Below are 14,246 nucleotides of genomic sequence, written 5' to 3'. Positions count from 1 at the left end.
AGGGCACCTCTTTTAAGATCTAATGTTGATAATGCTGACCTCTTTTTCCTTTTTTGTTGGTAACTTTTTCAGTTAAGTTCTGTATTTTGAGATCATTGGCGAATCACATGCAGTTGAAAGAAATAAGATAGAGCCCAGTTACCCTTTACCCAATTTCCCCCAATGGTTGTATCTCACAAAACTACAGTGTAATGACAGCCAGGATATTGACATTGATATAGGCAAGCTACAAAACATTTCCATAACAAAGATCCCTCATGTTTTTGGTTTTGTTTTGTTTTTACAGACAGATCCACTTCCTTCCCATCTTAACACTCTTCAACCATGGCAACCAACAGTCTGTCTTACATTTGTTACTTTTGTGATTTTTTTTGTGAGTTGATTCATCCTTTTATTTTTTATTTTTATTTTATTTAAATTCAAGTCAGTTAGCACACAGTGATACAGTATAGTCTTGGCTTCAGGAATAGAACCCAGTGATTCATCTCTTATATATGATACCCAGTGCTCATCCCCAAAAGTGCCTTCCTTAATGCACATCACTCATTTAACCCCTTTTTGTTGATCTCCCAGACAACCCTCAGGGTGCAGCTTCTTTCAGTTACTACCTCCCTATAACTCCCATATTGTCCTTCTACCTTTCCCATCCTCCGGTGCTGTTTATTAGATTTTTAGAATCCCACTAGGAACACTAATTGTAATTTGACCAAGTTTAATTACATGTTCTGTATTAGTGTTTTCATAGGAGGTAATTTCATCTCTTTCCTCTGCTTGATCTTCCTATTTTCTTACATTTCCCACATAACTGGCATTTTCTATTTCCTGCTAATGCTCATTCATGAAGATTTAGAGAATTCAGTGTCCCTCGTTTACTGTGTTGGCTGTTACTTGTGTTCTCTAGGTACACAAAACTATCTACCAAGTAAATTGGCGGTTTTAAGCCCCACCGTGGAAATCAGTCTCAATTTACTGTGTGTTTTCCCACACAGACAAACATGGGAGATCATGCTGTGGCCAGCAATTCTGCAAACAAGGCTTTCTCTGGAACAGGTCTCACATTTTTCTCTGACTGCTTTCCCGGATGCTTCTGGGAAAAAAATAGTGTTGCCGCTGCTGGCCAAGAGATTCCCCAGCAGTGATGGTGTGGCTTCAGAGTCTCCTCCAGGCCTCTCTGGCTTTGTGGCTTCACCTTTAGTCTGTGGGCTCAAGTGGAGGGCTTTCCACCCCACAAACAACCAATGCTTCCAGATTTTGCCCCTCCAACCCAAGAAAAATTTACACATCCCCTCGGAAATCCCTCCTAATATCTGTCTGACTCGGTGAGCAGTGTTCACAAGATGTTAGCTCCTAGTGCCTACTTTTGGTTGGGTATACATTTTCCTGTTTGTTATATATTATTTCTGGATAATATTTTTTAGGTTTGTGGCATGAGGTTGGTATTTTTCTTAGTTTCAGTGAAACTAACATTTTATCTTTTGGGGTGGGAGGGGGGTTAATTTCTGCGGTTTAGAGGATTGTAAACATACGGCCTGTCGTCATCTTTCTGGAAGCTTTGCAATATATGATTTATACTTGAAAAATCACTAAAGAGATCTAGTGAAAGAGAAAAAAATCATGCGTAAAGACAAGAAAAAGATTTTGTGGAAGCTATTAATCATTATCAATACCCTGAGATAAATGTATATAATCTCCCAATATCCACTCCCAACATCTTTTCTGAGCCTCAGAATACATTTCTAACTGCTGTTAAACCCACAGACTTAGTAATATCTCCATCAACACCTAATGTAAATGTTAAAATGGAGCTTACAGTCAATGGTGAGACCCCAAGGAAATAGATGCCAGTAACTCCCAGGGATTAAATAAGCTGCAATATTGTCACTTACAAAGCCGTTGGAAGAAAACCATTTGAAGCTCTTGGCTCTTAACCAATGACATGTAAATTATGGTAAGTTAGTTCTTTTTATGTTTTGGATACTAACCCTTTATCAGATATGTCACTGAAGATATTTTCGCCCATTCTGCAGGTTGCCTTTTAGTTTTGTTGATTGTGTCCTTCACTGTGCAGAAACTTTATTTTCATGAATTCTTAATAGTTTATTTTTGCTTTTGTTTTCCTTGCTTCAGGAGACATACATGGTAAGAAGTTGCTATGGTTGTTGTCAAAGAGTCACTGCCTGTGTTCTGTGCTAGGATTTTGATGGTTTCAAGTCTCACATTTAGGTCTTTAATCCATTTTTAATTTATTTTTGTATATGATGAAAGAAAGGGTTCTAGTTTCATTCCTTTGCATGTTGCCGTCCAGTTTTCCCAACATCATTTGTTGAAGAGACTCTTTTTCCATTGAATATTTTTTCCTGCTTTGTAGGAGGTTAATTGGCCACACAGTTGTGTGTTCATTGCTGGGTTTTCTGTTCTTTTCCATTGATCTCTGTGTGTACTTTTGTGTCCATACCATACTGTTTTGATCACTACAACTTTGTAATATAACTTGAAGTCTGGAATTGTGATGTCTCCAGCTTTGCTTTCCTTTCTCAAGGTTTCTTTGGTTATTTGGGGGTCTTTTTTGGTTCCACTCAAATTTGAGGATTGTTCATTTCTGCGAAAAATGCTGTTGCTCTTTTGATAGGGATTCCATTAAATGTGTAGATTTCTTTGGGTAGTATAGACATTTTAATAATATTTATTCTTCCAATCCATGAGCATGGAATATTTTTCCATTTCTTTGTGTTGTCTTTAATTTCTTTCATTAGTGTTTTATAGTTTTACTCAGTACAGGTCTTTCACCTCTGGTTAGGTTTATTCTTAGGTATTTTATTGTTTTGGTGAAATTGAAATTATTATTGGTTCATTAATTTCTCTTTCTGCTGTTTCGCTATTGGTGTATAGAAATGCAATAGATTTTTGTATGTTGATTTTGAATTCTGTGATTTCACTGAATTCATGTATGTGTCAGTTTTGGCAGATTTTTGATGGCATCTTTTGGGTTTTCTATATAGAATATCATGTTATCTATAAATAGTGAAAGTTTGACCTCTTTCTTGCCTATTTGGATACCTTTTATTTCTTTCTGTTGTCCGATTGCTAGGACTTCCAGTACTATTTTAAATAACAGTGGTGAGAGTAGACATCTCTGTCTTATTCCTGACTGTAGAAGAAAAGCTTTCAGTTTTTCCCACTAAGGATGATATTAACTGTGGGTTTTTCATATTTGGCCTCATTATTGTGTTGAGGTATATTCCCTCTAAACCTAATTTGTTGAGGGTTGAACGGATGTTGTACTTTGTCAGATGCTTTTTCTACATCTATTGAAATGATCATATGGTTCTTATCCCTTCTTTTATTAATGTGGTGTATCATGTTGATCGATTTGTAAATATTGAACCACCCTTGCAACCCTGGAATAAATCCCTCTTGTTTTTAAATTTTTTTAATGTTTATTTATTTTTGAGAGACAGAGAGAGACAGACAGACCACAAGCTGGGGAGGGGCAGAGTGAGAGAGGGAGACACAGAATCCCAAGCAGGCTCCAGGCTCTGAGCTGTCAGCACAGAGCCGGACGTGGGGCTTGAACTCACAAACCGTGAGATCATGACCTGAGCCGGAGTCAGATGCTTAACTGACTGAGCCACCCAGGTGCCCCTGGAATAAATCTCCTTTGATCATGGTAAATGATTTAAGGAATTTATAAAACTCAACACCCAAAAAACAAATAATCCAATTAAAATGTGTAGAAGACATGAATAGACGTTTTCCCAAAGAAGACATCCAGATGACCAAGAGACACATTAGAAGATGCTCAACATCACTCATGATCAGGGAAATACAAATCACAACTGTAAAGAAATATCACCTCACACTGTCAGAATGGCCAAAATCAACAACACAGGAAACAACAGGTGTTGGCAAGGGTGTGGAGAAAGGGGAACCCTCCTGCACTGTTGGTGGGAGTGCAAACTGGAGCAGCCACTCTGGAAAACAATATGGAGTTTCCTCAGAAAGTTGAAAATAGAACTGCCTTATGATTTAGCAATTGCACTATTAGGTATTTACCCAAAGAATACTAATTCAAAGGGATATATGCAACCTGATGTTTATAGCAGCATTATCTACGATAGTCAAATTATGGAAACAGCCCAAGTGCCCATTGACTGATGAATGGATAAAGAAGGTGTATTGTATATATATATATATATATATATATATATATATATATATATATACACAATGGAATACTTGTCAGCCATAAAAAAGACTGAAATCTTGCCATTTGAAACAACGTGGATGGAACTAGAGGGTATTATGTTAAGCATGATCCGTCAGAGAAAGACACTGTATGATTTCACTCGTGGAATTTAAGAAACAAAATAGATGAGCAAAGGAAAAAAGGGAGTCAAAACAAAAAACAAAAAATTTTTTTAATAAAGTGTATGTATTTATCTTGAGAGAGAGAGAGCAAGAGAGCGAGCACAAATGGGGAGAGGAGCAAAGAGAGAGAAGAGAGGGAAACCCAATCAGGCTCCGCACTGTCAGCACAGAGCCCAACATAGGGCTTAAGCTCACAAACTGTGAGATCATGACCTGAGCCCAAATCAAGAGTCAGATGTTTAACCTATTGAGTTACCCAGGCGCCCCACAAACTTTTAACTATAGAGGACAAACTGATGTTTACCACAGGGGAGATAGGTAGGGACATGGGTAAAATAGGTGACGGGGATTAAGGAGGACACTTGTGATGAGCACCAGGTGATGTATGGAAGTGTTGAGTCAAGATATTGTACACTTGAAAACAGTATAAAAACTTTAAAAAGTTAAGGTAAGTTGGAAATAGCAGAGGATTTTTGGAACAAGTTCTGTTGTTGCAGAGGTATGGGAGTGCTTCCCTCTCACATCAAGCCTAAGGAAAGGCTTAAGAGGAACCACTCAGAATTTCCAGTCTGCATCTCTGGGAACTGTGAGGACACAGAGGACTGACATCTGGTTCGTTTGTGGAGAGGCGCTGTTGTTGGGCTAGCTGCTCTATGGAGGAGAAGTTGTCACACTGAAGATAGTCTGTCCTTTTACTATTTGTTGGGACAAAGAATGGTTGAGCTGTTCCACCTGCCAGATAGGGGTCACATGTGGGAGTCTTCTCTTGCCTGCTCAACTAGGCATCTGGAGGGGTAGGAATGCCAGCAAAATAAAGGCATGTGAGATGTACTGAGAAAAGAATTGTGAGCAACCAGTTCAAGAACATGCTTCCACCCAATTTAAGGGAATCGCAAAGGGGACCCTCAGTGATTAAGTATTATCCAGACTGCAACCCTTCTGCCCTTTCCCCTTGCATTTCTGATCCCCTTTATTTTCTTTAACTTTATTTTCTTAGCATGTAACTTCTAACATACCATGTAAGTTACAGATTAGTCATCTTTTTTTTAATGTTTGTTTATTTCTGAGACAGAGACAGAGCATGAGTGGGGGAGGGGCAGAGAGAGGGAGACACAGAATCAGAAGCAGGCTCCAGGCTCCGAGCTGTCAGCACAGAGCCTGACATGGGGCTCGAACTCACAGACCACAAGATCATGACCTGAGCCGAAGTCGGATGCTCAACCGACTGAGCCACCCAGGTGCCCCGTAGTCATCTTTGTATTTTCTAGACGCTAAGATCCAAAAAGGCAGGGATCTTTGTACATGTTGTTCACTGATAGTTCCCAATCACCAGAATGATATTTGGATCATGATAGGTACTAAAAAAAAAAATATTTGCCTAATTTGAATATGAATTGAATTGGTATCTCCAAAGAGCAATGAAATAGCCCATGCAAGTAAATATTAAACACCTCCCCTTCCCAGACCCCCCAGTGATCTAACAGCAGTCAAGTCCAGCATTTCCTTCTCTGATCTCCCTTTTCTGTTCATTCTCTAACCTTGACCTACAATTCTGGAGAGGCTGGAGGTGGCTTAGTCAGTGTGCAACTAGAAACAAAAACTCAAAAAGGGTTAATAGGGAGGAGACTGACCTTTTTCCCAGTACAGGTAACCTGCCCAAGGAACACCTGAACTGGAAGGGAGTAAAGCTTTAATTGTAACTAAAATTCACTTCTACTATTAGTATTACTAATAATATACTGGACTGAACATAAAAAAAAAATGGCTGGAAAACTATAAATGACTGGAGGAATGTTTGGTTACCTAAAGTTGACCTGAAAAGTCATGGAGGCTGCAAAAGGTTTCATCCAGATGCCTTGAGGGTTTGGAATGGGAAAACTTCTGATAACATTCCACCAGCTCTGCTTCTTCCATAAACCAGGCACATTCACATGTTAAACACACTCATATTCTTTTCCTCATTTACAGCACATTCCCTCCTGTCAAAATCCTGACTATCCTTTTACATGGACATGTTGGGACTGTTTCTTCTCCAGTATCACAGACATTTCAAGTCCAGAGTTTATGTCCAATAGCCCTCATTTCCAGCATGTAATAAAGTGCCTGACACATTTAAAGCGCTTAATAAATGTTTGATGAGTGAAGAAATGAATAAACGATGGGACTTCTTGAGATCAGAAAGCTTTATGAGCGGTAGGAGGGACAAACTTTATTCTAAAGTATATAGGAATGAAAATTACATAAGTAAAATGAGTGAGTGTGTGTCATTTATTGAAGACCTAGTAAAGGTCCAATCAGTTTCTCTTGAGTGAAAGAATGAATGAATGAATTCATGCATGCATGCATGCTAACATAAATGAATGTGTGAAAAATGGCTGCATATATAGGCAAGTTTAAAAGAGTAAACACAATTTTGTTGGTTTATTTATTCATCTATATATCAATAAAATTATTTGGTCCTTGTTTTTTTTTTTTTGTTTTTCCAGATGATCCTTGTATTTGTACTAAGCATTGGGTCTCTCATAATCTATTTCATCAACTCTTCTGAGTGAGTAAAATCCCCAGTCATCCTTGTCTTCTGTGTCATTAGGTTGCCAGGGATTTTGGAATTTTCTGCCGGGAATAATGTTTAATATGCTTTCAGGCATACACACATATAAGCTCATAAAAAAAAGGGGTGAGTGTTCCCCCCATGAAGCACTAAATCTAGTTTCACCGGAAAATGCATGAGTTTCCCTGCATTGTGCATTGCTACGGGCTGTGGTGCTGTGTACACATCTATTTTAGAGTCTCTGAGACTAGAAGCCTCCAGCTGTGGTCTCCACCCTTGGACCACTCCTGAGGGTGTTCTGTGTCTTTGGAATCCTTAAGTGTTGAAACAGAATATTTATAGTTGTTTCAGGGTTTGTCATAGGTTTCAAACAACTTTGGATGGGTTTGAAGAAGGAACATGCTAGATATCACCTGGGATAAAGGAGCAAGTTATTGTCTGCTCTTCTCTGAAGCCATTCTCATCTTCTATACCCAAGTTAGAATGGTTTCTTGGACACAGCCTAATCTAATCTGAGCTCCACGCTGATCAGCTGGGAATTACACTGGATTTCTAGCTGAAGTAAAATTGGTATTATGGGGCCACAGAAGTCAGGCAATTTTGGAAATGCTAGGGAAACTAGTAGTCTTTGCTTTGTGAACTCCTTACTGACCTTTTAGGAAATTTTCTTTACATTTGGGTTCATATCAGTCCATTTGACTTAGTGTAGGTCTGTATGAGAAGGGCACAGATGTCAAAATGTCCTGGCTGGGCAGATAGTTTTGCAAACCAAGAAGAGCCACATAATCTCTGTGCATCTGAATGCTCATCGATAAAACAGAAATAGAACCAATGAACTCTATGAAAGGACGAACAGGTAATTGTCCTGTTATTTTCAGCTCCACATGCAGTCCTGTGGTTTTGTTTGTGCATACCTTTCCTCCCAAGGGAAAAGTAATTTCCTTAAAATGTGAACGTAAGTGTCTTGGATTAACCATTCATGGTGAATAAATAGAACATTGCCTACTCTTTATTTGGTCTTCTACAGTAAAACTTTTAAAATGTACATCTGTATAAATGGTTCTTATTTCTTTTCCAGCCCTGTTGGAAGCTGTTCTTCATACCAAGACAAAACCATCCCTATTGATTTGACTTTCAATGTGTTCTTTAGTTTCTATTTTGGGTTGAGAGTAAGTATCTATGGAAAGTGGGAGGAAACAAATGAACACAACAGGTGCAACATAAAGAGGTCTTTATGTGCCTTAGTTGTATGATCTGCCTCTGTTTTCAGGCTCTACAGCTAGAGGGTGTGTGCCCTAACCTGTCCAATGTATAAAGAGACATGAAAACTCTCCCTTGCACTTAACACTGTATCTAGGCCAAAAATTCTGGTGCAAATGAAAATGATTCCTTTGGATACCCTGTCACACTGTCCTCCTTATTGGCTTCCCAACCTACCACTGAGAAAACTTTACTAATAATCACAAGCTAGGAAACCTGAGGAACAGCCTCTGAAATGTCATTGGCTCAACCGATTCCACTGATGGGACATGTGCCATATAATTGTATAAAATACTTTAATACCTTTGTTTCATTTTTGTTACACTCATCTATTAAATAGTTCTATCATTCCATAGGCATTTATTGAGGATCCATCATAGGTCTAGATTTCAATGTATTTATCCATCACATGTTTATGGGAGACTATATATATATGTGTATGTGTGTATATATGTATATATATATATATATATATACACACATACACATATACACACACACACACACACATATCTGTATTTTTATGACCTTCCTTCAAAACTTCCTTCAAAACTGTGTGTGTGTGTATATATATATATATATACATATATATATGTATATATGTGTATATATATGTGTGTATGTATGTGTATATATATATATGTGTATATATATATATACATACACACACACATATATATACACACACACACATATCTGTATTTTTATGACCTTCCTTCAAAACTTCCTTCAAAACTGTGTGTGTGTGTGTGTGTGTATATATATATATATATACATATATATATACACATATATACATATATACATATATATGTATATACATATGTATATATGTATATGTATATGTGTATATATATATGTATATATATATACACACATATATACATATATACATATGTATATACATATATATACATATATATATACATGTATATACATATATATATACATATATATATACATGTATATACATATATATATATATACATGTATATACATGTATATATATACATGTATATACATATATATATACATATATATATACATGTATATACATATATATATACACACATATATACATATATACATATATATGTATATACATATGTATATATGTATATGTATATATATATGTATATATATATATACACACACACACACACACACACACACACATATACACACACACACACACACACATATATCTGTATTTTTATGGCCTTCCTTCAAAACTTAACTCTGACCACACTGACCATCAAAATCTTTTTATAGTAATTTATCCCTCTATATATGCTTGCTTTCTTAATCCAAATAGGGAAGCTCATAGACACAGGTCTTGGCCAGCCAAACTTCTAGATAGTTGTACTTTTTCCATTAAGGGCCATTCTAAATCATGTATCTTTGTTCACAAAGCCTCCTACTTGCTCAGTTGGTTAAGCGTCTGACTTCAGCTCATGTCATCATCTTGCCGTTCATGAGTTCAAACCCCGCATCAGGCTCTGTGCTGACAGCTTTGGAGCCTGGAGCCTGCTTCAGATTCAGTGTCTCCCTCTCTCTCTGCCCATCCCCCACTCACACACTGTCTCTGTCTCTCAAAAATGAATACATGTTAAAAAAATTTTAGGAGCGCCTGGGTGGCTCAGTCGGTTAAGCGGCCGACTTCGGCTCAGGTCATGATCTCACAGTCAGTGAGTTCAAGCTCCGCGTCAGGCTCTGTGCTGACAACTCAGAGCCTGGAGCCTGTTTCAGATTCTGTGTCTCCCTCTCTCTGACCCTCCCCCATTCATGCTTTCTCTGTCTCAAAAATAAATAAACGTTAAAAAATATTTTTAAAGGAGGCATTATAAAATTCTATATATCAGAAAGCTCTAAGAGCATCAATAGGTTCAAAGTGTTTATTCTGATGTGTAAGTGTTAAGATCTGGTGAGTAAAATGGGTTCATGTTCATTTACTGAACACCCGTTAAAGGAAGTTCTTTGTAAAAAAAAAAATTAGAGTTTATTTATTTATTTTGAGAGAGAGGGAGAGAGACTGAGAAGGGGAGGGGCAGAAAGAGGGAGAGTGAGAATCCCAGGCAGGCTCCATGCTGTCATCTCAGAGCCAGATGTGGGCTAAGAGATCATGACCTAAGCCGAAACCCAAGAGTCATGCTTAACCGACTGAGCCACCCAGGTGCCCCTGAAGGTACAGTCTTTATATAAATACATATTTATCTACATGTCTATACTAATATATACTCAAGTATATAGCTATCTGAATACACATGTGTGTGTATGTATAGGTATGTAATAGATTGAGATCAAAGCTTCAGTTGAGTGAGATGAGTTGATAAAGCCACTGGTATGTTCATTTTTAAATTCTCGAGGGTAACAGAATATGGAGTCTTTTGTTTCCATTTCATAGTTTGTGGCAGCGGATGACAAGATCAAGTTTTGGTTGGAGATGAATTCAATTGTAGACATCTTTACCATTCCACCAACCTTTATTTCTTATTATTTGAAGAGTAACTGGCTAGGTAAGTGCGTTGTGGGAATCAGGTGTAGTCTCTCAAAAATAAATAAATAAATTTAAGTCTTCCACTTTCACTCATAAGTATCCTTCATTTCCATTTTTTAAATGGCCTAAATGCCATTTAAAACCATTTTTCACCATGATTATATGATTTTGTAATATATTTTCAAAACCTGTTACTTTTTTAAACCTCAGTACCTGGTAACATACCTGATGCACAGTAGGTGACACTGGTTATTTATTGTTTGTGGACTGATTTATCCACTGCCTGAGAGACAAGGTCCAAACCCCCCGTCCCCCTGAGGCACCTATATGCTGGAATCCCACGTGGACTGGAAGAGATGAAAAGTCTCCACTGGTCTCTCAAAGCAATAAATCATCATATCCAGACAGGCTGTGACATGTTAGATATCTATCTAACTGCTTACTTTGTCTTTATGGGCAGTGCATGGACATTAGGTGGCTTCTATCAGTTTTTATGGAATTTTATATTATTATTTATTACCTATCAAATATTCCTTGCTGTTGTAATTATCAAACTACGTAAAGTAAAATATCATGGGAAAGCTGAGGAACAGACCATAGAGATTCTATAATCAGGAGTTTAAGTGGTTAATAACTAATTTACTGTCTGTTCTAAAGAGGAATTCTATAGGGTGAAATGTGAGTAGTGCTTATTATATGCGAGGCCTGCTCCCACAAGCTTTCTATGATTAGTTCAACAGCCCTATGGGCTAGGTACTTTTAATTCCCATTTTGTAGATGAGGAACTGGAGACATGAAGGGAATTGCTTTAGATTACAACAGCTGTTAAGTGTCAGGGCCAGGATCTGAACTAGAGCTCATGCCCTTAAACCCGTGGCCTTACATTGTATGTGAGCATCTCAGAGATAGAAAGAAGGTAAGTAGTCCCGATTGTGTTACAACCCTGACTACTTCCGGAAGTGACCCTCTTCTTTTGGCAGATTTGTCCTTTTGATTGCTTTGTAGGTTTAAGGTTCTTAAGAGCTTTGCGGCTGCTAGAGCTCCCTCAAATCTTGCAAATTCTCCAAGCCATCAGAACCAGGTAAATGCTAGCCCTGCCGTAAGTCCTGCTTGCTTGCTGGTTTGGATTAGGAAATTAAAAATGTAAACTGAACCTTCAGCTCCTTTCCCATCGGCATTTCAGTGTAAACCCCATGAAATCCCTTAGCTCCCAAGATAATTATTCATCCCCTTACTCCTGTTGTTAATATGACATTAATATCACATTAATATCACATTTGTAAGCAAGCTTACAAAAATAGAGCTGCCTAAATGTCTCAAAAAAAAATTGCAAACTACCTTTGAGCAGCAATACTTCTAAAGTGTTATGCAGTTTGGTTTAATGTTACCCACTGAAAATCTTCATGCTTCTATGTTCTCCCCAGAAACGTCAAATTTTATAGGCCAGGTGATTTCGCTGCTAGGCGTTTGTGCATCATGGAGCAGTTGGGATTAGAAAGGGCTGTTCTTGTGTAACAGGTTACCCTACCTGAAAACCACAGAGATTTCAGCTAAACTCTAGAACTTTACTTAGGACATAGGAGCTTGTCCAATCCTCTTCACTGAAAGAGCCTGGTATGAGTTTAGCGAGACATTTCTGTGATCTACTCAAAATTCCATTTTGCAGACCCATTCTCTGGATTCCCAGGACACTGCACTTTGTACTGTTACTTTAGACAATGTGGCAATCTATTAAATTTAGTTTATGATGATACATACATATTTGTAAAAGCAATATAATATCAGGCTGGTGGATAGCATAGCAAAGTGTAAAATTTTTGAACAAGCGTGTGTGACTGGGTATGTTCAGAATTGGGCATCTCAGACTCTAATGTGCATATGAATCAAACAGAGGATCCCTACAACAATGCAGATCTGTAGATCAGGGGTGGGGGCTGGGATCCTGCATTTCTAATAATGCTCCCAGGTAAGCGTACCATTGCTTCTGGCCCATGAACCACACTTAGAATAGTCGGATTTTAGAGGACTTGTGTTGTTCTGGAATCTGTCTGAACCCAACAACTTTTTGTCTTTCTTCCTCTAGCAGTTCAGTGAAGTTTTCCAAACTGTTATCAATAGTCCTCAGTACCTGGTTCACTGCTGCAGGATTCATTCATCTGGTAAGCATTTCCTCAAACTCTCAAGTGTTTCTGGTCAGCATGAACATCTTTTCTTTAGAAAATGCAGGCAGACCTTCTGAACTCCTGTCTCTTTCACTGTAACCAGTATGCAGTTTATCTTTTTACCTCCCCTTTCTTGGTCTTCTGCACTCCCATATTCTCCACAAATATGTGTTTCCTACACTCAAGGTATCTATGTTCCTTCCTTCAACATTCAAAACTTGCTCTTAAGAAAGGATCTAATAAGCTTACACCTCAAAATTATAAGCAGTAGGTGAACCTTATTGTTGTATCTTCATAGGAGTCTCAGCATTTAAAAAAAAGTGAAAGAAATGAAAGCAGTGAGAAACTGTCACACTTATGAACTAGGAGAGTTGTGGGAGACAAATTGCTAGGTTACAAAGGGAAGCTTTAGGGCTTTCTCAGTTCTCCCGAAATCCATCTGCATATATAGCTGCCTCCTTTGCCTGTAAGAGAGGCTCATTTTTTTTAATTTTTTAAAAATTTATTTATTTTTGAGAGAGAGAGAGAGACAGCTTGAGTGGGGGAGGGGCAGAGAGAGAAACAGAATCCCAAGTAGGCTCCAGGCTCTGAGCCATCAGCACAGAGCCTGATGCGGGCCTAGAACTCACGGGCTGTGAGATCATGACTTGAGCTGAAGTTGGATGCTTAACCGACTGAGCCACGCAGGCATCCCAGGTGCCCCAAGGCTCGTTCTTATCCCACATAATCAGAGTTATAATAAATGGATTTCAACAATAAGGAACAAACTCTTGGACTTCATTGCTTGAGGACAGTTGAGGAGCAGTCATTGAAAATGCAGAAATTGAAATAGGATGTTGCAAGCAAAGGTCTTTGAGAAAAGGAAATAAAACAAAAAGCACAGCAGGAGTCTTTTTTACTTGAGTCCTCTCAAAATTAATTAAAGCATTAATGGTAAAACGGAAAAAGAATTTTAGTTACCATCTTCAGCTGATCAAGAAAAATATCAAACACCAAATGCAAACCATGATCTGAGCCTTCAAGAAATCTGAAACCAGCCACATCCCTCCTCCATCCTCAAGCAGGAGAGAAATTTCCTTGAAAGAAGATCACAGTAGTACGAGTGGATCCCTGGATCTAGAGGGTTGCACCTGGGTGCATGGGCCCGCCATGGGAGCAGCAATCATCAGTGTCTTTCTGGAGACCTGCTGGCCATCACAGAATGGTAGGCAACAGTGCTCGAGGAGAAACTTTTTTGTCATCAATAGCAGTTCCCCATGAAGGGCTCTTAGGCTGAATGTGGCCTATAGACCTATTTTCTTTGACCTAATTATGTTTGTATTTTCTGCTCTAATTTTTTATTGCTTTCTAACTTTTATAGAGAACTCACATAAAATCCCAGATTTCTGGATTCTTTGGGAAAATACAA

General features: G+C 38.2%; 1 protein-coding gene across 4 annotated transcripts in view; it reads left to right on the top strand.

The window, feature by feature from the left end:
- The window catches only part of KCNU1 (potassium calcium-activated channel subfamily U member 1), a 148,189-nt gene that overhangs the window by 14,260 nt on the left and 119,683 nt on the right, over nucleotides 1-14,246 (top strand). For 3 of the 4 annotated variants that reach the window (XM_019828566.3, XM_045055584.1, XM_019828564.3), the window contains exons 3-7: nucleotides 6,855-6,916; nucleotides 7,998-8,088; nucleotides 10,584-10,695; nucleotides 11,682-11,757; nucleotides 12,760-12,835. In XM_019828566.3, the coding sequence (XP_019684125.1) occupies nucleotides 6,855-6,916; nucleotides 7,998-8,088; nucleotides 10,584-10,695; nucleotides 11,682-11,757; nucleotides 12,760-12,835 (417 nt within the window). Of the gene's footprint in view, nucleotides 1-6,854; nucleotides 6,917-7,997; nucleotides 8,089-10,562; nucleotides 10,696-11,681; nucleotides 11,758-12,759; nucleotides 12,836-14,246 lie in introns of those variants that run through there. The other variant, XM_045055585.1, reaches the window with a different exon arrangement.

Source organism: Felis catus, chromosome B1 (genome assembly GCF_018350175.1).
Source record: "Felis catus isolate Fca126 chromosome B1, F.catus_Fca126_mat1.0, whole genome shotgun sequence".
Classification (NCBI taxonomy): domain Eukaryota; kingdom Metazoa; phylum Chordata; class Mammalia; order Carnivora; family Felidae; genus Felis; species Felis catus.
The sequence above is the reverse complement of the archived record's forward strand: the minus strand, read 5'-3'. Positions and strand labels throughout refer to the sequence as shown.